General features: G+C 29.4%; 3 protein-coding genes and 1 long non-coding RNA gene across 5 annotated transcripts; 2 read left to right on the plus strand and 2 right to left on the minus strand.

The window, feature by feature from the left end:
* Positions 1–669: 669 nt before the first annotated feature.
* LOC128291722 (uncharacterized) lies at positions 670–1,463 on the minus strand. The gene is made up of 2 exons (XR_008281540.1): positions 1,377–1,463; positions 670–950 (listed from the first exon to the last, which is right to left on the minus strand). It is a non-coding gene; the product is annotated as an uncharacterized LOC128291722 (long non-coding RNA).
* Positions 1,464–5,644: 4,181 nt separating this feature from the next.
* On the plus strand, positions 5,645–7,134 carry LOC108458164 (tetraspanin-6). Its single transcript, XM_017757453.2, has 3 exons — positions 5,645–6,433; positions 6,598–6,914; positions 6,995–7,134. Exons 1-3 carry the CDS (start codon positions 5,942–5,944, stop codon positions 7,032–7,034), a joined length of 849 nt encoding a protein of 282 aa, XP_017612942.1. The 5' UTR covers positions 5,645–5,941; the 3' UTR covers positions 7,035–7,134.
* A 9,363-nt stretch (positions 7,135–16,497) lies between these two features.
* On the plus strand, positions 16,498–20,625 carry LOC108458163 (MLO-like protein 12). 2 transcript variants are annotated; one of them, XM_053027188.1, is made up of 15 exons: positions 16,498–16,699; positions 16,841–16,898; positions 16,994–17,241; positions 17,318–17,434; positions 17,502–17,562; positions 17,762–17,850; positions 17,951–18,025; positions 18,118–18,212; positions 19,113–19,162; positions 19,279–19,323; positions 19,402–19,571; positions 19,652–19,704; positions 19,766–19,822; positions 19,914–19,974; positions 20,057–20,625. In XM_053027188.1, exons 1-15 carry the CDS (start codon positions 16,574–16,576, stop codon positions 20,498–20,500), a joined length of 1,749 nt encoding a protein of 582 aa, XP_052883148.1. In that variant the 5' UTR covers positions 16,498–16,573; the 3' UTR covers positions 20,501–20,625. The 2 variants fall into 2 exon arrangements, with proteins under 2 accessions (XP_052883148.1, XP_017612941.2); XM_017757452.2 differs by having other exon boundaries at positions 19,652–19,687; positions 19,755–19,822.
* A 1,232-nt stretch (positions 20,626–21,857) lies between these two features.
* LOC108459228 (uncharacterized) lies at positions 21,858–22,822 on the minus strand. The gene is made up of 3 exons (XM_017758577.1): positions 22,809–22,822; positions 22,206–22,485; positions 21,858–22,097 (listed from the first exon to the last, which is right to left on the minus strand). The coding sequence occupies exons 1-3, from the start codon at positions 22,820–22,822 to the stop codon at positions 21,858–21,860; spliced, it is 534 nt and encodes a 177-aa protein (XP_017614066.1).
* Between the last annotated feature and the right edge of the window lie 422 nt (positions 22,823–23,244).

Consider the following 23,244-nt stretch of genomic DNA (forward strand, 5'->3'; position numbering starts at 1 on the left):
CAAAATGAGCATAGTTTTACCGTCTCGATGATAGTGTGTGCTTCACGCTAATCTAACTCAGTGAGTCTCGCAAGTTGCTAACAGTGGCGAAGCTAGAAAATTTTTAGGGGCGGAATTAAATTGTATATTTTTACAATAGTAAAAAGATACAATTTTACCATTTTAATAGCCTATATCTTTATAATTTTTAAAGGATTAAATAAAATTTTTATCATTTGGGGGGGGCCAAAGTAAAATTTTACAATTACTAATTTAAATTTCTATAAATTATAAAGGGACTTAAATGGAATATTTTCCATTTTAGGGGGGGTTAGGGCCCTTGCCAGCCCCTCTGGCTTTGCCACTAGTTAATAATCTATAAGTAGGGAAGACAACTAGAGTAAGCGTATAAATGCTTAATAAGTTCAAATTGAAAATATAATGCTTACCTTGTTCATATATAAGCATGTTAGCTATCATACTTTTGGCATAAATTTGGCTAGGACATGACATTTAAAATAACAGCAAGGTGAGCATAAGTATTCATACATATTAAACATTATAAGCAAAACTTAAAATATAACCAATTTATACCACTTTCACAGAACTCATATCAATGTCATATTTTATCGTCAATCCATAAGATTATACCAATTTCACATAATTCATTTCAATGTCGTATCAAATTGGTTTATCGAATCCATTTCATTATATTTTCAAGTTTCCAATTTCAATTATAATGGTTCACCTCAATGGAACCCTAGTAAAATGGACTTGGATACACGAGTGAACTACATCACACCAAATAGTTCGTAAGAGCTTAAACTACACCATATCAAGGCACTGAAATGTAAAGCTCATAGGTATCAAATGTATAAATATTTTCAAATACATCCCTCTACCACACCAAAGTCTCCGTAGAGACATATATTACTCGATGATCCACAATAGATGTTGGATCTCAATATAACCTGTAAAAATCTCCATACAATCACATATCTCGTACAAGCGCGCATATGACCCTATTGGCATGTCAATCATATCTTAATCTTTTACTAAGTTCACATGGGCATCAATTATATATATATGCATTACGAGTCCTTGTAAACAATCATTTTCACATGTTATACCTTGTAATTATCCACATTTACATATCACACCTTGTAATTGATCACATTTACATTTCCATACCCTATAATCATTCAATTTTTCACATTTATAGCCTGTACTGACTCATAATAGTCAATTATCACAAATCATTTCATTTCAATCCATTACTAGTCATGTATGCCAAATTCATTAGTATTTCAAATTATACTCAAACATATATATATATCAATGTAAACAGAAGCATACATATAACACAAGATAAGATAGTAAGTTGCATATGATCTTACCTATTCAAAACACAAAATGAGTGGATTCTTTAGGGACTAATCCGCAACTTTAGTTTTTCCCCTATTAGCTCCATTTTGATCCAATTTTTGATCTATAAAAATAGTATATATACCAATCAATACCGAATATTATCACACATTTTCATGAGATGCATGATCCTAAATAAATCCATTTTCAATTTCCCACATATTTTACATTTTATTCAATTTAGTTCTTAAACTCGAGATAAGCATAACTTTCAATTCCTAATTTTGAATTAAAATTCGCTTTCACATATTCTTATTGGGGACCTTATACTTTCTATTTCTAATAAAATTTCATGATAGATTTTATATTTATTCAATTTAGTCCCTAATGTAACAAAGTTAACAAACAAGATAGATCAACTTTACGATATAGTCCTTTTTCATAATCTAAGCTCAATATCTATCAATTTCAAACCTAATTCATCAAATTATCAACAATGAAAACTCCCTAAAATTTCAAAAATTAATCAAATTAGTACATGGGCTAGCTAAATCAAGCTCCCATGATCACAAATTTATAAAAAAAAAATTACAAGAAAAGGACTTGAATTTCACACCTAATTGATAGTCGAAAGTTAAATGAAGATTTTTGAAGTTTCTCAAACCGTTGGCTATGGTGGATGGTGAAGGGGGGAAGAAGATGATGTATTCTCCACTAACTTTCCCTTTTATACATACATTAATCCTTAATTAATCTAAATTAATTAACTTAATCATGATTTATTAACATAATTTAACTATTAATTATTTATTAACATAATTTAACTATTAATTATACTTAATAAGTAGTGTCATCATTATCCACTAACTATATGAAATTCATGGTTTAATTATCATTTGGGACCTTTGGTTGATTTTCATTTAGGTCTCCAAGCCTTTTGTTAATTAAAACTTAATAGCGACTGGACTTTTACAATTTAGTCTCTGAGCCTTAGTTAACTATTTAATCGACAAAATTACTCGGTCATTCTTTAATATATTTCTATATTAACTTTGTAAATATTCCTATTTAATATTTATAGACTCGATTTATAGAAATGAGGTTCCGAAACCGCATTTTTTGGTACCACTAAAAATCGGGTCATTACACCAACTATACTCGTGACTCTATTCGACAATGTTAATAGGGAAAGTTATCATCATTATTAATCGTATAATATCATCAAGCATAAATATGCACATTCATTCAACCAATTGATCACAAATCACTCAATCAAATGTATACATACCCGTCGAACACATTCTTATTGATAGTTAACCATTCACGAACACATATTGGATCAAAAAAATTATATATTTAATTATTTAATGAGCTCGAGATATGAGAGCAAAAATCAGAATATCTATGATCATCGACAACTTTAGATTTCCTTTTGTCCTAGGATGATCCTGCATCGTCTTTAGCTATGAAATTAAATCTGAATACGGAAAATTCATTAATCACACATTTTAAGCACAATTCAATATATAAAATATATGAATGCATTTTATTTGATTTAATCCCTATATACCCTAATATATGAAACACTCGTTCCTCACAATTTACTCAATCGAATTTAAATCCGACTTAATAAATATAATACAAAGACCTTCAACAACCTTTATTCATTATCAACCCTCAAGATTTTCATCTTTTACAATCTAATCCTCATCCATCCTTAACTATTTTAATAAATTTTTAAATTATTTTATGAGAAAATTTTAACTTTTAAACAAATTTTGGTATCAAATTCAGTTTTTATTTATTGGGTACATAATAAAATGTAGCCATTTAAACAATCAAATTATTGTATTTGAATCTCTAGGAAGTGGTCAATAAACATCACTAGTTGTGAGCAACGAGAAAAAGAATAATGATTTAAGTAGTGATTAGTTTTTTGGTAATTATTTTTCTATCATTGTGATCAAAAAAGTAGAAAATGGAATAATAGGAAACTTTCATGGAATCTTTTTTTTTTTCAATTTAAGAAATTAAATTATCTAGTGGAGCCGTAAGAGAATCAAAAGTAGGCACTAAATAAAAGAATATTGGAGAAGATAAAAGGAGAGGCATCCATTTATTTTTTATATTCTTTATACTATTCTGGGTTTTGATCTTTGCTTTGGAATGAAGAAACAATGGGTCTCTTCTGCACTTCCTATTGTAATGTGATTCTTCAATAAATTTTGTGTTTAAGTTTGAATCGGGTAAATTTCGAGTTATAAACCTATTCTATTATATAAAAGAAATAAACTATAAATATTATTAGAAATTGTGTGACCTGAATTCCATCACTTGTTGAACAAATAAATATAGTGGGCTATACTCTGCCATATACCTCATTAAGCACAAAATTGGTCTAGGATTGCGACCGGGCGGTACAAACCATACAACACAAATTAAATCAGAATAGAACTATTCTTCTTCCATTTGACTTTGATTAAAATAGGATTTTTCAACCCAAAACCATAAATAGATGTAGTCAAAACTCCTCTTGTATTATTCGTTTTCTAATATTAGTAAATTTTTCTCAAAAAGGTTTCCACACGTAAAATCGATATGTTCTTATTTTACTTCTTTTCTTATTGTTTTGCGATTGTTCTGCTGCCATTATCAATGTTTATTATAACAAATATAATTTTTAAGTAGTCGATTGAGTTTTAGCTCAATTGGTATGGACAATGTTACTAATACAAGAGGACATGAGTTTGAATGTGCTGAAATGCATTATCCTTCTATTTATGGGTTTGGAGGGGCTATGGATAGTTCTAGGCATAACGTATGATGAAATTGTAATATATATATATATATATATATATATATATAAATGTTTTAAATATTTTTATATTAATATTTATATATTTTTAATTCAATTTAAATATTTTTTATTAATTAAAACTTATTTGAGGTGGGCAGGTCCAAAATTGAAAAATATACATGACCAAAAATACACTTTCGAGAAGAATACAAATTTTTAAACACTTTTACATAAATAAAAGAAAGGAAAAAACTTACCATACATTTTATTCTTTGCTTGGGTTGAGCATTGCATTGTGAATTGATGCTTTCGGCTTAGAGACCACTTGTGTTTCTATCTCCCAATTGGAATTTGGTGATGCCTTTGGAATCTCATACCCAACCCTATATATATATATATATATATATGTAATGAAAAGATGGGATTTTCAGAATCTATGCTTTAAATTTTTTTGAAGATGAGACAAGGCGATCGAGTTGTTGATCAGATTCCAAAGGAAACAATGTATTGATTGATTGCAAGAACTGAAACTTTTTCGACTTGTAAGACAATAAATATGAGCTTCTCATTTTTATCTTATCCTATTATGATTCCAACTTCGAGTCTATTCCAATATCTTGGCTCCCAATAATGTTGCATAAGTTGTTTTGTAGATTGAATTTTAATTCGGTTGGCGAGGATGTGAATTTAATAAATAACTATAAATGTTACATTTATATATGTGTTTGATCATTTAATTTATAGAAGTACTGACCAAGTTCTGTTACTATTAAATGGATTGATTTTGATTTTATGCTAGTAAAAAGAAGGGTAAACTACACTAGTAGTTAATCAACTATAAAAAGTTACAAAATTGTCACTCAACTTTCATTTTTGTCTGTTTTGATCACCCAATTATCTTGGGTTTTGGGGTGTTTTCATTTTTATGTTAGCCAATTGGTGACCAAAAAGGACAAAATTAATTAGTTGGATGACCATTTTGTAACTTTTCATAGTTGGTGACCTCTAAATAGTTTGCCCTAAAAGAATAAAATAAGATTAAATTTTAACTGATTTAATATCAACCATTAAGAAAAACAATGTTAATTTTTCTTTTCATTTACAAACTCATAAAATCTTTAAAAAGATTAATTATGTTAAATAGTAAACAATAATTTTATAGAAAAATTTTAACAAAAACAAGAATTTTTATAGAAAATGTTAACTCTGTTAAAATTCAGTCTTATTTGATTCTTTTTAATAGAACAAATATCGAATTATCCATTTAATAGTATATCTATGAACTAATTTGAGCAAATCTCCATAAAGAGGGACCTACTAGGTACTTTCTCCCTTTTAAATTACACCACTTTTAATTCCAAATTCATCTTCAAAAATTTTCCCAACCATTATGCTTTGGGGACCCAAATATAGATACCATTTTGAGGATAGTGAGAAAGCATTCCCTAGAAAGTACTTTAAAGCTAAATTAAAGTTCCTTAGCCACTAAGAAGCATACATCATTCATTTCAACAGACATCAAATCAAAATAAATAAAGTCTGTGATCAAACCAACAAAGGGGATAAACATTTTGAATTCATGAAAGCTTTAATTTTAGCAACTTGAAAATATATAAAAAGAAAAGAAGATAAAGGAAAAGCAATGGCATTCACCAATCAACACCAAAGAAAAGAAAAAGTAGAAGAAGACACCATATAACAAGAAAAGATAAGGATTCATACCCAATAAGTAGAGCATTTCAAGTAGTGCAAAAACCCTCCCCTCCCAGAACAAAAATCCAGTGAGATATTATAAAGAAGATGTATAGGTTTAGCAACACAGTGATTGGGTTCTTGAACCTTTTCACACTGCTAGCATCGATACCGATCATCGGAGCAGGGCTATGGATGGCGAAGAGTAGCACCACATGTGAAAGTTTCTTGCAAACGCCATTGCTGATATTAGGGTTTGTGATACTGATTATATCATTGGCAGGTTTCATTGGAGCTTGCTTCAATGTGGTTTGGGCACTTTGGGTTTACTTGCTTGTCATGATGCTTATTATTGCAGCTTTGATGGGGTTAACTATATTTGGATTTGCGGTGACAAGCCAAGGTGGTGGGCACGAAATCGCTGGTAGGGTTTACAGGGAATATAGATTGGAAGATTACTCACCATGGTTGAGGAATAGGGTTAAAGATCCCCAGTATTGGAATACTATTAGAAGTTGTTTGTTGAATTCCAAGACTTGTGGGAAAATAGCCCTTTGGACTCCTCTTGATTATCTTAACAATGATATGACTCCAGTCCAGGTATGTAAATTCTCATGAATTTCTCTCTTTTTCTAGGAGGCTTGTTCTTTCCCCTCTCCTTCTTGGGGTTTTACAAAGATTTATTTAACTCTTAAAACTCCATAGAAAAAGCTTTCAATTTTCATTAAGAATGATAGTATTTATTGGTTATGATGGGCATGCAGTCGGGTTGCTGTAAACCACCAACATCATGCAATTACGAGATGACGACAATGGTAGCCCAAAACCCAGACTGCTATAGGTGGAACAATGCCCCAACAGTGCTATGTTATGAGTGTGATTCATGCAAAGCAGGAGTGCTTGAATCAGTGAGAAGGGATTGGCATAAACTCTCAGTGCTAAACATTGTCATGCTCTTGCTTTTGATTGGGATTTATTCAATTGGTTGCTGTGCCTTCCAAAACACAAAAAGGGCTGAAACTGATTACCCATATGGCCAAAACAGGATGTCCAAAGTTAGACCAAGATGGGATTACTATTGGTATGCCATTCACACACATATCTCTTTATTTCTATATAACCAGTGGTAAATTTTAATTATTCTACTTTATATTTTGGCAGGTGGAGATGGTGGCATGACAAAAAGGAGCAGCTTTATTAGCCTTTTTTTTTTTTTTAACATTTTCCATAAAACTTTGTTGGATAATGTTCAAATTGTCATGTAAAGATGGGACAATGCACTTGTTTTTCTATGTATGAAATTGCAGCTTTTTTTTTTCTATTTCCTTTCTGCAAAAAAAAAAAAAAAAAAAAAAATCTTCAATTGTACTTTTTTTTCTCTTCTTTTCAGAAACTAAGGTCGTTAAATGTATTAACGAATAATATGTTTGGCATATCAATTTTAAATAATAATTTAATGAGTTTAATAGTTATTTTTTAATTAGAAATATAATTTTTAAATTTTAAAAATGACAAAATTAAATTACATCAAAACACGCACTTATACTCTTCCCCTTAATATAATATATATATATATATTCTTTTAATTTTCTTGAATATCACATTGCATCCTTCAAGTAAAATATTTGCATTTATAATTAGAGTTGTTTATGGGCTGGGTCAGGTTCAAGTCGAGTCGTAACAAAATTTTACGCCTGGTTGACAGGTTTGACCGAAAATATTGGCCTAAAATTTTGTCCAAGCCGATGGCTTGGATAAAAAATGTTAAAATCTGAGCACGACTCGGTCCAGTCATCTTAATTTTTTTATTTTATTTTTATTTAAAAAAATTAAAAATATAATACATTAAAAATATTAAAATAAATATTTTCCAACAAATTAAAAATAACAATAAAATAACAATAAAATAGTTGCAACATAATAGTGAAATAGTAGCAAAACAATGAGAAAATAACAATAAAATAATGGGAAAACAACAGCAAAACATCATTTTTTTTTTGCAAATTCAGACTAGGCTCGGGCCAAAAACCCTCACCCGAGGCTTAGCCCATTTTCTAAATGGGTCTTTTTTTCCTAAGCCTATTTTTGGGCCTATATTTTTATGTAAACCCTCTCACTTGGGCGGGCTTTCGGGCCAAATAGCCCGACTCATGGACAAGTCTAAAATGAATTTAACTAGTAAAGTTTTTGAAAAATTTAAATATATTTATAATTAAAATTAAATTAAATAATTTTATAAATCTTGTATACAACTTCACTTTAAAATCTTCATTTTCAACCCCTTAATATTACTTCTATTTGTTTAGTAAACGTGTGAAGAATTTAGCAAAATTTGAAAGAAGAAAAACTTGCGTGGTTGGTGAGCATAAACAATGGCCACACACTTATACATACATATATATATATATATATATATATATATATATATATATATTAATTTCACATTTAAAGGAAATAGATTAGAAATATCAAATTACAAAAAAAAAAGAAAAAGATGGGTGTGACCTGATAAAACAAACCTTGATAAATTAGAAATGGTCCTCGAAGGAACCACCCTATATATGACTCAGTTATTATCAATTTGCAAAGTAGATGTGGGCATATATATATATATATATATATATATATATATATGGGGTCTGAAATTAGATGGGAATCATTTGATTTTAATTATATATATTTTGAGTTTAATGAACGAATTTGGGATGAAAGATGTTGAAAACATAAAGTCTTTTCTTGGGTTGCAGAATGAGTGTTTAAAGGATGAGATTCATATCCATAAGTCGTCTTCTGTACTCCAATAGTTGTAAGATTATTACTCATTTCGTCTTATTGCAAACGCTACGCGACTTGATATAATATTAGTTGTAAGTTTGTTAGTAAGATTCAACTCTTCTCCGACATGTAGATATTGGAATAGAATTAGGCATATTTTTATATATCTCAAAAGAATAATTGGTATGGATTATTTTATTCAAATGATTCACAATCTCAATTAATTATTGGTTATGCTGATGCTGAATTTTTATCGGATCCACATAAATGACTATATTAAACAAGATGCTTATTTATGTGTAGAGATATATCCATATTATGACATTCAGCGAAACAAATATTAACGACTACCTTTTTAAATAATGCAAAAATAATTGCAATGCATGAGACTAGCATGAAAGCGTGTTTGCCTAAGCCTAACAACCCAACATATCCAAAAGATATGTAATTCACCTTCGTAGGAGAAAAAATATTCTAACTATCTTATACAAAAAAAAATGCAAAGGAGGATACATAAAAGGAGATAGAATAAAACATACTGCACCAAATTTATATTTTACTCATGATCTTGAGAAGAAAGGTGTTATTGAAATTTAACAAATTTGTTTTAGTGATAATTTAGCATATTTGTTTACTAAAGTATTACCAACTACAACATTTGAAAAACTGGTATACAAGATTAGAATGTGCCAATTAAAAAATGTTAAATGACATTGTCATTAGGGGATCGGAGCCCTTGCCAGCCCCTCCGAGCTTCGCCCCTGAATTGAATTAAACTGAACAGATTTAATAACTGCTACCTTTTCGGTCAGGATTAAATTTTTAAAATTTGAAAAATACAAAGCTAAAATTAGAGATGTTCATAGGTCGGAGCGGGCCTAACCAAAATCTTAGGACCGTTTGCTAGGTGTGGGTCCGACCCATCCTGTCTGTATAAATTTTTTTATATAATTTATTTTAAAAAATATAATACATCAAAATACTAAAAATATTAAAAGAAATGTTTCCCAATAACTTGAGAATAAATTTTAAAAAGTATATATGTATACTTAAATAACACTAAGATAGGTGCAACTTAACAAACAAATGTCTTTAAAATAGTAATAAAATTAACAATAAAATAATAGTTATACAATAACAACAAAATAGTAGCAAAATAATGATAAAACAACAAGAATATATATATATATATATAAAACCAGCAACATTTTTATTTTTACAATTTCGAGCTGAGTTGAGCTCGGGCCAAAAAAGATTTACTCGAGGCCCAAAGATGGCTCTTATTTTTTTTTTTTGTGCAAACTTATTTTTCAAGCCTATATCTTTACCCAAATCTTCTCACTTTTCGGACAAATTCGACCCGACCATGGACAGGGGTAACTAAAATTGACCCATCCATTAAAACTAAAAACCTCACTTCTCTATGTAAAAAATCTATTTTTTATTAATATTAATATTTTTATAATTAAATTTAAATAAAATATATTTATTAATTAAACAGTAATTCAAAATGGATGGGACAAATAACCCTACCTTCCCACAAGTCTACATCTGAGCATTTATATTCAAGAATACGTAAAAAGGAAATACAATTTTCAATATGAGCTGCTTGGGAATAGTCTACATTTTTTTTGGAAATTTTAAAGAAAAGTTGAAGTCTGTAGGCTTAATCACAATTTAATCCTCAATATGTAGTTTTCCATTGTGGGTACTACTCATTTTCACATAAAATCCAAGTCCCTTTCAATTTTTTAAACCAAAAAAAAAAAGACTTTTAAATTACTAAGAACTTTTCTTTGATAAGGAAATGAGAAATAAATGGTCCAGGGACTAATGTCAACCAAAACTAATTTATGTATTTGGCATAATAACATTTTTAGTCCTTTAACTTTAAAAAAAAAATCTTGGGATATAAGAAAAGTGATGGATTAATCAATGTATGAAGGTGTTGTCTTATGGTAACTTTTTCAATGGTTTTAAGAATGATTCGTTTAACTTCTCCACGTAACGAAGAAGTCTATCCACCAAAGAAAAAAGAGCCCCAAAACATCAATGGCTCTCAAAATTTTTTATTAAACTAATCAAAGGAATGTTGTAGTCCAATATTAAAAATATTAAACTCGAGTTCAACTCGACTTGAAAAATATTAAAATAAATGTTTTTCATCACTATAGACATGTGATTCAGGTCGTGTTAGGTTCGATTTGTTTAGAAAAGGAATCTTATTTTTTTGTTTAAACTTATTTTATATTTTTACCTGAACTCTTTCTATCATCAGGGTAATGATCCATCAACCTGCTAGTTCTTCTTATGAGGCACAAACAGGATAATTTATCTTGGAAGCGGAAGAACTACTGAAACTTCGCGAAAGCCTCACAAGGGTTTATATACAAAGAACGGGTAAGCTTCTGTGGGTTGTATCTGAAGATATAGAAAGAGATATTTTTATGTCAGTTACATAAACTCAAGCCCATGGAATTGTGGTGTTTCAAGTTAGTATTCGGATCTAAACAAATAATATTAACATGATGAGTTTGATTTGAGATGAAAGGAAAAGCATGTGGAGAAAAATAGTGTAAACCGGTATCGTGATTCTTGTAAACCAAAAGTAAAAATATTATTGTGGACCCGTGGAATCACGCGTCCTTACATAACTCGTTACAATGTACCAAACAACTTTGACCGGCGGTCAAGCAAGAAGGACGACTTAGCAAAAACGGCATTCATTAAGCCACAATAAAAGACTCGCAAGTGAAGAAAATGCAACGTGTTTTTGGGCAATGTTCTTTGTGAAATTATGTTATTAGTCATTGTACTTTGTGAAATTTGTAGATTTAGGTCATGTATTTTAATTTGATTATTTTTAATCTCTATATATTTTATATTTTAAAATTTTAATCCTCATCAGATGATAACTATTAAATTTATTAAACTCAGTTTTGTTCTTTCCAAAATCCAAAGCGTCAAATATATTATCATATGTGTAATATTTGACATGTCACCTTATTTTTTTCACATCTTACTTACTAAAAATTCAAGTAATAGGTTAACAACCGTCATTTGTGTCAAGACTGAAATTTTAAAATTCACGATTTAGAATGATCCAATTGAAAAATATAAACACAATCTACAACTGCACATATACTACATGACTAATACTTGAATTTAAACAAACAAATTTAACAGCTATTGTTTGGGTCTGGACTCAAATTTCAAAATTTGAAAACTACAAACACTAAATTTGACCAATTCAAAAAGTACAGGGACTAAAACTTATCAAATTAAAGTATAAGGACTAAATCTATAAATTTTGAGAAGTACATGGACTAATAACAGAATTTAACCTTTTTAATCAAATAGATTAGATTTTCGATTTTCGATTTATTTTTTATTAAATAAATTATTAAAGAATTATAAAAAATCGATTTAATTTATTCAATAACTTGTACGTGCGATTTTTTAGTCCGATTCAACTAATCCATACCGATTCATGGGTCAATTGATTTACTCTCTTTTCTCTAAATTGATGTATCAGTCAACTCTCAATCTAATCGGTCTATCTGATCCAATTCCAATCATTGGGCGGTAAATTCGAAAAATAAAGTTAACCTTTATTCAACTTAAAATTCCCAAACTCTTTTAATAGATATATGTATAGTATAATCTATTTATTATTTACCGATACATATACTATATTGATACAATGATTCACTTATACCCATATAAAATTAAAATAGTTTTACACACTTTCGTATTTTTTGTATAATTAATATTTTAACGATCCAATTGATGAATTTATCAATATAATTATACTTGTCATGTATATAAAATTTCAAACAAATACAATATTTCTATCATACTGATTTAACATACTATATATATATTGAATCGTTTGAAGCTTTTTACGTAAAAGAAATAGTTAGAAAATTTTAGTTTACATCATATATGACATGTATGATATATAATAAAACATAAAATATAACGGTTAAATCGTTATATTAATCACATGTTTAGTTATTTGTTTTTAATTTAATTTAATTTTTACTTTATTTATTTGTTCAGATAATGTTCTATTATCCATGTGGACTTGATGATTTGGTTTGGTGGTTTAACAATTTATTAACGGTGTTAACATTAGATACCATAATAAAGTACATATTAATAATTCAGGTACCACATTGAACATTTTATAAAGGTACAAGTACCATAATAAAACACATATTAATAGTTCAGGTGTCATATTGGACATTTTCAAAATACAAATACCACATTGAAAATTTTATAAAAGTTTAGGTACCAAATGTGACAATATCCATTTTAAATAACTAGTTTCACATGCAATATTAACACATTTATTTTTCAATTTACTATATTATATATTTTACAAATTAAATGTGAAATGATTTAAATTATAATAGAGTTGATTAAGTAATGAAAAAACATAGCAATGAAAATAAAAAAAAGGAAATAACTAATAGTAAAATATTGATATATTTAATAAAATAAAACATAAAATTAATTTTTAAAATTAAAATAGTTGAAAAATCTAAACCTATAAAATAAAATAGTTTATCTATCATTGAGAATAATAATTTATTTTCCCATATTATACTTTTATTTTTAAAATTAAAAATATGGTTTTGTCATTAATAACCAAATCAATACTATTTAATAAAAGAAAAAAAATTAATACCGAAATCTGTCACACATTTATACGGTGGAAATCACAAATTTTGAACGTAAATATCTATTTAAAAATCACATGCAATAAATAATAAAACGTATGGTTTGTGAAAAAACTAACGTTAATAATGAAAATATAGAACAATCGCAAAGTAATAAGAAAGAAAAATAAAACACACAGATTTTACATGGAAATTTTTTTGGGAAAAAAACCACAGGTAGAGGAGAAAAAAATTCACTAGTATTGAAAATCGAATGATGTAAGAGGAGTTGCCATTACATTTATTTAAAAGTTGAAAAATCTTATTCTAATCAAAGTCAAACAGAGAAAGTGTAGTTCTATGTGGACCACCTAGTTTTACCACTGTATTATTTCTTTAATAGAAATTTGGGTCATACAACTCTATCGGTTTGGAATTAATTAATAATAACACATTAAATATGTATATTATTAAAATAAAAAATTAAATTAAATTATTTATCATTGTGTTGTTTTCAATCTTGAGTCGGTGTCGAGTTAACTTGTGACACCAACTCAATTAAATACATGACTAATATATACAACTGATAAATGTAATAAAGTGTGTATAATAAAAATAAGATGTATAATAATATTTAAAAAAAAAAAGCTTTAGCTAAATGGTATATTAAGAGTTTTATTAATGCAGTTGATGTTGATTTAAATCCCATCATATGCATATTTTTATTGGATTTTTTAAAGTGAAAAGACTAAAATACCATCAACTAATATTACTTATTTTAATTACGAAAATACATTTTTGAGACTTCCTAACTGAGTTGGTGACCTGGTTGAGGGTGACACGAACTCAGTCAGGAACTTAAATAATAGTATAGATGGTAAATTAAATGTTTTACTAATGCAATTGGCATGGGTTCAAATCTCACCATATGCATATTTTTATTGGTTTTTTAAAGTAAAAGACTAAAATACCCTAAAATAATATTAACTATTTTGATTATGGAAGGACATTCCTGTAACTTCCTAACCGAGTTAGTGACCTGGTTGAGGGTGACACCGATTTAGTCAGAAACTTAAATAATAGTATAGATATACAACTGATGGTCATAAGGTGCGCATAATAGAATTAAAATATATAAAGATATTAAAAGAAAAGCTTTAGCTGAAAGGTAAATTAAAGTTTTTATTAATGTACTTGGTGTGGGTTCAAATTCCACTTTATGCATATTATTATTATTATTATTATTATTATTATTATTATTATTATTATTTTAAAGTGAAAAGACTAAAATACTCCTAAATAATATTATTTATTTTAATTATGGAAGGAAATTCTCTTAACTTCGTAACGGAGTTGGTGATACAGTTGAGGGCGACATGAACTCAATCAAGAGCTTAGATAATAGTATAGATAGAAGATGAAAGCACTAAAGTGTGCATGATAAAATTAAAATGTATACAAATATAAAAAAAAATAGTTGAATGATAAACTAAAGATTTTATTCATGCACTTGGCATGAGCTCAAATCCCACTAAAATACCTTCAAATAATATTACTTATTTTAATTATGGAAGGACATTCTTATAACTTCCTAACCGAGTTGGCACCTAGTTAAGGGTGATATCAATTCAGTCAAGATGAAAATAATACAGTGTGCATAATAAAATTAAAAGAAAATTATAGTTGAATGGTAAATTAAAAATTTTATTAAAATAATTCGCATGGGTTATTACTTTTTAAAGTAAAAAGATTAAAATACCCTCGAATAATAATACTTATTTTACTTACGAAAGAGCATTCCCGTAACTTCCTAACCGCATTGATAACCCAATTGAGAGTGACACCGATCTGCCAGGAACTTATTTTGATTTTGAGTTTTGTTGGATCTATTTTGATAAAATAAATTCTATTTTATGGTTTTTGGAGATTATTTGAACTTTATTTTTATAAATATTTTTAAAATAAATTTCAAGTAAATAAAGATAATTCAGAACTGTTACATAGTATCTTTTATAAAAATAATTTTTATATAATGCTTTCGATTAAATTAATTTTATTATTTAAAATATATTTATTTTTATATCGTTAAAAAAATAAAATTATTTACTATGTCACAGTTAAAGGTGATAAAGATAGACTCCATTCTTATTTTCTTATAAAGTGAAGATTCTTTTACTTGCAATTATTTTTCATGTAAAAATTTCAATAGTAAATAGTAAATAACCTTATCCAACAATTGGGTTAAAATTACTCAATCATTTATTATTTTTAGAACAATTTAGTCAATTTTGATATTACCTTTCTAACCTTTAAATAAAAATATAAACTCATTTTAGCACGTTTGAATCCATTTCATTCCGCACTAACAATAATGCTAATACTATTTAAGTCAAGACCCAATCGGAATAATTTAATTACCTACGGCTCTATGTTATTTATTTGTAATTAGGGATGAGCAAAATTTGATTCAATTAAAAAAAAAATTGAATTTTAAGCTGATTGAATTGAGTTATTCAATTTTTTCAAGTCAACTCGAATAAATAATTCGAGTTTTGAGTTCGAGCCGAGTTGAATTTTACAATTACAATAACTTGAATAACAAATTGGTACAAATACCCCTTTGGTCCCTATCAATTTTGAAAACAAGCAAATTTGTGTCTCTTTCAACAAAAATTACAAAAAATCCAAAATAATTTTTAAAATTCAAAATATTTATAAAAATTTCAAAATTTATATTTTAAAAATTATAAAATTTTTAAAATAAATTCTAAAGACTATATAAAGAAAATTAAAAATTTAAAATTTTCTAAAATAATAATTTTGGTACTTAAAAAGTTAATTAATTATATTGTATCAATGTCTTAATTTTTAAATTTAACTCGACTTGAATTTCATTTCACTCAAATCAAGTTAATATGATAAAATAAAATTCATTGACTCAATTAACTCAAAATTTTTTCAAACGACTCCATCTATCATTCCAATTTGTATTTTTTGTTTTGTTAATTAGTGAAGGTGGCTATGATAAGTGGTTGTGATTGAGTCACCACAAGAACAAGACATCTCTCCTAGGCAAAAGTCAAAGTCATAACTTTTGGTAAGGAGTTTATTGACTTTGCATTCCATTCACCCAAACTTAACTCTCTATAAATTAACTCCTCCTTTTCTCCTACATTTCATTATTAATATTTTCCTTCAACTTTCTCTTATATTTTCTCTCAGCTTCGTCATCTTTTCATTCTTACTTGCGAACACTTTGCTTTTTACTTGAAAAAAACACACAGAATTGAACAACAAAAGCATGGCGGATGCCACAAATAAAGCACGCTCATTGGAACAGACACCGACATGGGCTGTTGCAGTGGTGTGTCTTGTCTTGGTTGTCATTTCTATCATCATTGAACATGCCATTCATATGCTTGGGAAGGTTGGTTTAATGTTTTATATGTTCTTTTACTACTCACTCACACTCCATTCATAGAAGCATGTGTCTGTCAACACACACCATACCCCATACTATTACCATTCCAATACTTAGGTTCCATGAATAATATGTTTTTAAATACAGTGGTTCAAGAAAAGACACAAAACAGCTCTTTATGAAGCACTTGAGAAGGTTAAAGCAGGTAACTTTAATTTCTATATGGGTTTTTTTGTTTTTTTCAATTTTAAACTAAAAAAAAAAATGCTGAAAAATATAACCTTTTCTTTTCTTGTGTAGAGCTTATGCTTATGGGATTTATATCATTACTGCTAACAGTAACTCAAAGTCTCATCTCTGATATTTGCATACCAAGAAACATAGCAAACACATGGCATCCATGTGATCGACAAGCTGAGGCTCACAAATATGGTCAAATTTTTGGTAGAAAACTTGTTGAATTCTCCGATGATGATGATGATGATGGCACCACTTATATTCCAAGACGCAGTCTTGCAACTTCTAATTATGATAAATGTCAAGAAAAGGCAAGTTTATATTCTAAGCATCATTTTTAGATATTGAATGCACAAATCTTATTGGAAACTAAATATTTGGTTGCAGGGTAAAATAGCACTTGTATCAGCTTATGGTATCCATCAACTCCATATATTCATCTTTATGTTAGCAGTTTGTCATATCCTCTACTGCATCATCATCTATGCTTTGGGAAGAACTAAGGTAATATCTATTATGTGAAAATTTTCAATTTTTTACACATTTTTTTTAATAATTCATTGGACTGCAGATGAGGAAATGGAAATCCTGGGAAAATGAGACAAAGACAATTGAATATCAATACTACAATGGTATTTTTTCTTCCTTTTGACTTGGAAAATTGTTAAGCTTTCCCAATATCTACTCTTTCCTCGAATATGCAGTTCAGCACACTCAAACCCACATCCTCTTACACTAATAACAATACCAATGCCAATTGAGCGAAGACTCAATCGACAACTTTCATATATTTCTTTATTAGTTGAATGAAGTTAATATTTTGGAATGCAGATCCTGAGAGATTCAGATTTGCAAGGGATACTTCATTCGGACGAAGACATTTGAACTGTTGGAGTCGTTCAACCTTAACCCTTTGGATTGTAAGTAATCCTTGTATCAATCCAGTTTAATTTAATAGCAGAGTTTTTCAAGTTTGATCATGGTGTCTGAATTCTAATTTACTTATTTATTCATTCTCAGATGTGTTTCTTTAGACAATTTTTTGGATCAGTAACAAAAGTTGATTACTTGACATTGAGGCATGGATTTATCATGGTAAGCTCAGCCATGGAATGTTGATATTATGCAAATGGTTTCCAAGTATATGGTGCTAATTCAAACTTCAATGTCCAATAATATGAATGCAGGCACATTTGGCACCTGCAAATGAAACCAAATTTGATTTTCAAAAGTACATCAAGAGATCATTAGAAGATGATTTTAAAGTAGTGGTTGGGATAAGGTTTGTACAGTTTTAGTATGAGAAATTATTTTATGGACCCTTCCTATCACATCATCTATTATTTATTTTTAATTATTTAATGATATTTTAGTAATTTTTTTCATGTTTGATACAAAATTTTAATATTTTTTTTATCTGAAACCTTAAACCCCAAAATCTAAACTTTAAACTCTGACCTTAAACCTTGATATCTGAATCTTGAATCCTGAACCTTGAACCTTGAATCTTAAATTGTAAATCTCGAACCTCGAATCATGAACCTCAAACATCGAACCCTCGAGTTCGGGGTTTAGATTTTTGGTTTGAGATTCGAGGTTTAGGGTTCAAGGTTCGGGGGTTGAGGTTCAAGCCTAAACCTTGAACCCTAAATCTTAAATATCGAACCTCGAATCATGAACTTCAAACCTTGAACCCTCAAGTTTAGGGTTTGAGTTTTTAGTTCAGGGTTCAAGGTTCAGGTTCGGAGTTCGAGGTTCAAGATAACCTTGACCTCTGAATCTTAAATCCTAAACTTTAAATCATAAATCATAAATTTTGAATCTCGAATCATGAACCTCAAACCCCGAACTCTCGAGTTTGGGGTTTGAGTTTTTTATTCGGGATTCAAGGTCTGAGGTTCAAGATTCAGGTTTCGAATTTAGTGTTTGGGTTCAGGGTTCAAGATTCAGTTTTAGAATTCAGCATTTTAGGTTTGGGGTTCAAGTAAAAAAATTACAAGGACCATAAATAATGTAGTGAAAAAGATCCATTAAATAATTTCTCTTTTTACTGTTAATTGCAAATAGGAGTCTTTTTTTAAAAAAAATATTTTATACTAAACAAATCTTAAAGATATCATATCTCCATATTTATATCCAAATATAACTCACTTCACTCTTCTCAATTTTATTGCATTTGCAGCCCAATTATTTGGTTCATTGCTGTCCTCTTCTTACTTGCCTATACACATGGTAAGTCTTCCAATAAAATTAAGATGGGAGACGAAGACGAAGCCGATTTGGGTTATTGGTTTAATTACTTCAAATGCATATTGATGACTAGAAAACAATTTTCTCTTAATCAACAGGATGGTACTCTTATTTGTGGCTGCCCTTTGTCCCTTTAATCGTAAGTACAATGCCATATATGTGATTGAGAAAGAAATAGGATGGAATTATATAGCTGAAATTGGGGGAGATTTTGCAGGTAGTTCTAATGGTAGGAACCAAGCTACAAGTGATCATAACGGAACTTGGTGTAAGTATTCAAGATAGAGGAGGTGTAGTGAAGGGTGCACCGTTGGTTCGACCCGGCGATGACCTCTTCTGGTTCGGTCGTCCCCGCTTCCTTCTTTTTCTCATTCACCTTGTTGTATTTACGGTAATAATTCTTCTTCTTCGTCCTCGTTGTCGTCATCATCATTGTAACTATCATATGTTGATTCTTGATTTTCTCTGCAGAATGCATTTCAACTGGCCTTTTTCGTGTGGAGCACGGTAAGCAATCCCTACTTGTAACTTTTTATTATATCCCAACTGTTTAATTAATCGTCTTTTTTTCCAGTATGAATTCAGCATAAGATCTTGCTACCATGAGCATCTTGAAGATATCATCATTAGAATCTCAATGGGGTGAGTTTGAAACATTTCAAGTAATCTTTTTAGGTTAAGATTATTGATTTGAGAAAGTGATGAGGTTGCTGATAAATCTGCAATTTTTCAGGGTCGTTACACAGTTCATTTGTAGCTACGTGACTCTTCCTCTCTATGCTTTGGTGACTCAGGTAATAACGTTGCTCGAATCTAGCAGGAAAATTGAATGCAAATCAAAGAAAAAGTAGATTTAACTTAAATTTTTTTCCACAGATGGGATCCAACATGAGACCGACGATCTTTAACGAAAGGGTCGCCACTGCACTGAGAAACTGGCATCAACAAGCGAAGAAACACACTAAACAAAACAAACAGTCACATTCTCAAAACACCACGCCGCTTTCAAGCAGGCCTGCGACTCCAACTCATGGGATGTCTCCAGTTCATCTTCTTCATAATTATCCACGAAGCGTTGAAAGTTATCCGACATCTCCCAGACTTTCAATCACTGAGAACAATCGATTGGTACTCCACTCCCCGAGACAGCATGGAATCAAAGATGATGTTGATGATAGATCACTACATAAGGAAATTGCTCAAGTTGATACAACATTTGAAGAATCCAACTCTTTGCAAAGAGCTGCGATGGCTCAGGCGACACGAACACAACATGAAATCGACATTGCTTCGTCGATTTTCTCGCTCGAGAAGAAATGATTCGAACTGATTTGTCGAATCCACAATGTACTTTGGTTTAATGTGAAATTATATATATAAATTTAATTTTGTGCAATTTTTTTTTACATAAAATTTTAATTTGACTTGATTCTCACAAATTATTAATATAATTTTTATATAGTATCGTTTTATATTTATACATTTGAATCACATCAAAGTTTCATATCTATAATTACATCAAATCAAAATTTATGTATCAAATTGTACAATAAATCAAAGTTTAAATATAATTTGAAGGATGCATCCCTTTATAAAATTGAAATTTATGAGAACAATTTTTTTTTAATTTTAAATTTAATTAATGAATCAACATTACTTCAAATACATAAAGGAATGATAGTAGAACAACTGAGGTAGATGTTGTTAGATCCATTTCGCTCTACATTTGGTATTCTTAACCTCATCTCATTGAAAACCACATTTGGTATATATACTTAGCTCCATTTCAGGAAGTATAATATAGCAACTACTATTACCTCTATGGATATTGGATGCATTCGTCCCCACTTCACTTCACATTGTTTCAATTTAACTTTTGCTAGTTATTTCTGTTGAGACAACAATGGATATCGCTTTGCCTCGTAATTTGTCAATTTTAGGAGAAATTATTTTATGGACCATTTCCACCACATCATTCATAATCCTTTCTAATTATTTAATAATATTTCATCAACTTTTTCATGTCTTTGATACATAATTTTAGTTTTTTTTTTTTTTACTTTGTATCTTGAACTTCAAATCTAAACCTTGAACCCCAAACCCTAAACCCTAATTTTGAGTTCTGGGTAAAAAAATTTACTAGGTAAAAAAATACCAATGATGTATCAATGACATGAAAAAATTGATAAAATATCATTAAATAATGAAAAGGACCATGGATGATGTAGTGGATAATTAAAATTATAATTTTATAGCGCTTTAATTTTATTATTGAATAATAAAATTAGAGAAATGAATAATAAATAAATAATTATTATAATTATTTTTATTTAAAATTTGCTTAATAAGTAGATGTTAATAGGGTAAATATTTTTTTACATTTGACATGCAATTATTATTAAAAAAAACTGTTAGACAATAAAAATAATTGTGACCCAGTTCGATCGTCTAAATAAATAATAACTAAATAACTTTTCTCTTCTCTCATGACCTATACCACATGTCGTATAGCACTTTAGATATGTAAAATCAGTATTGAATCACTGCAATCTGAAGTAATTTGGCCCTGCTAGCTATATTTGAATCTTTTAACCTCTTCTATCACTGTACCTATAGACCTTAATTGACCTGAAGAGTGGAATGTTACTCCTCCACTAGTCCTTGAATCACTGTAGCATTATATATGAATTAGGCTAGGAATAGGTAGCCCCGTAGCATCGGGTGGAAAGGAGAAGATTCCAAAAGGTAACCTAGCAACATACTTCGCTAGGTTATCTGTTGCTCTTTTACTTTCCCGGTACACATGGGTTATGGTCACATCCCAATCTCGTTGAAGCATCTCCCCAATAGCTCTAATGGTTGTATGTGGCTGATTTAAATGGCGAAGTTGCTGCACAATCTCCACACAATCTAGTTCCTGCATCCATAAGTCCAAGCCTGCACCAGCCTATTAAGCACACCCGACAGCTCGCTTCATACTTATTGCAACAACCAATGTTGTGTGCAAGGCCCCACAGCCAAGTACCAGCAGCAGAGTCCTCGAGGTCCCTGCACTATAAGCACCATCTACATTAACCTTTGAAACACCCATTGGTGGCGCACTCCATGAGATGTCTCTCCACACCTGATTCCCTAAGCTGCTACTCTCCAATCGAGTTTCATCTTTGTACCAAATGCATCTAGCAAAGAAACTACTCGTATCAGTAAATTCTTCAGAGAAAACCATAGCATTCCTCCTGATCTTCCATAGCATGACAGCAAAGAATATATCCCAATCATCAACATTATCAAAGAAATATCCGGGTCTGGTCAAGTTAACATATAGCCACAGTTGCTTCCAACCAAGTCATCAACTGCAACTATAGGCACAGTTGCTTCATATGCGGACTTGACTGTGAACAGCTTTAGTTTATGCCATCTCCAACCCAGTCGATCCTTGCATGGAGGGATAATTGCAGCAATCTTAGTAAGACATTTGAAGGGCAACCAAAACTCCAACTAAAAATTTTAATTAATTATAAATACCATCATTTCTTTATATATAAAAGAAGCAAAACTAAAGGCCATATGTTGGTTGACATTAATTATTTATTAATCAATTTGTGGAAGAGGAATACATGCCACCAACCTTATCATTTCCATTCCTCCATTATTTGAAGACCAATTATTGGTTCATCAGTTGGATGCTTATCTTTTTGTAAATATAAAATTATTAAGGTGTATTTAAAACTTCACTTAGTAATTGGGTTTTAGGCAAGGGTGAAGCTAGAAAAATTGTTTAGGGGAGGATGAAATTTTAATTTTTTATAGTTTATAGTTTTATAATTTGTAAAGGATTAAATCGAATTTATATAATTTTAAGGGCTAAAATATAATTTTACCTTTACTAATTTAAATTTTTTAAAAAATTTTAAGAACTTAAAATGAAATTTTATATTTTAGGGGGGCCGGGCCCCATGCCAACCCCCCTAACTTCGCGTCTGGTTTTAGGCTTAATTAGTTGTAATTATATTTGTAGTCTTTATTATAATCAATGAGTTTTTCTGAATTAAATCATTTTAAAG

The sequence above is a fragment of the Gossypium arboreum genome, chromosome 4 (genome assembly GCF_025698485.1).
Source record: "Gossypium arboreum isolate Shixiya-1 chromosome 4, ASM2569848v2, whole genome shotgun sequence".
Lineage (NCBI taxonomy): Eukaryota > Viridiplantae > Streptophyta > Magnoliopsida > Malvales > Malvaceae > Gossypium > Gossypium arboreum.

Excerpts from the sequence above, each read along its gene's own strand:
- LOC108458164 (XM_017757453.2), top strand. The coding sequence starts at position 5,942 with ATGTATAGGTTTAGCAACACAGTGATTGGGTTCTTGAACCTTTTCACA. Across the intron at positions 6,434-6,597 it reads ATGATATGACTCCAGTCCAG|TCGGGTTGCTGTAAACCACC; the intron begins GTATGTAAATTC and ends ATGGGCATGCAG. Across the intron at positions 6,915-6,994 it reads CCAAGATGGGATTACTATTG|GTGGAGATGGTGGCATGACA; the intron begins GTATGCCATTCA and ends ATATTTTGGCAG.
- LOC108458163 (XM_053027188.1), top strand. The coding sequence starts at position 16,574 with ATGGCGGATGCCACAAATAAAGCACGCTCATTGGAACAGACACCGACA. Across the intron at positions 18,213-19,112 it reads AAAGTAGTGGTTGGGATAAG|CCCAATTATTTGGTTCATTG; the intron begins GTTTGTACAGTT and ends TTGCATTTGCAG. Across the intron at positions 19,324-19,401 it reads CTTTGTCCCTTTAATCGTAA|TTCTAATGGTAGGAACCAAG; the intron begins GTACAATGCCAT and ends TTTTGCAGGTAG.
- LOC108459228 (XM_017758577.1), bottom strand. Across the intron at positions 22,098-22,205 it reads CCTCGAGGACTCTGCTGCTG|GAACTAGATTGTGTGGAGAT; the intron begins GTACTTGGCTGT and ends TTATGGATGCAG.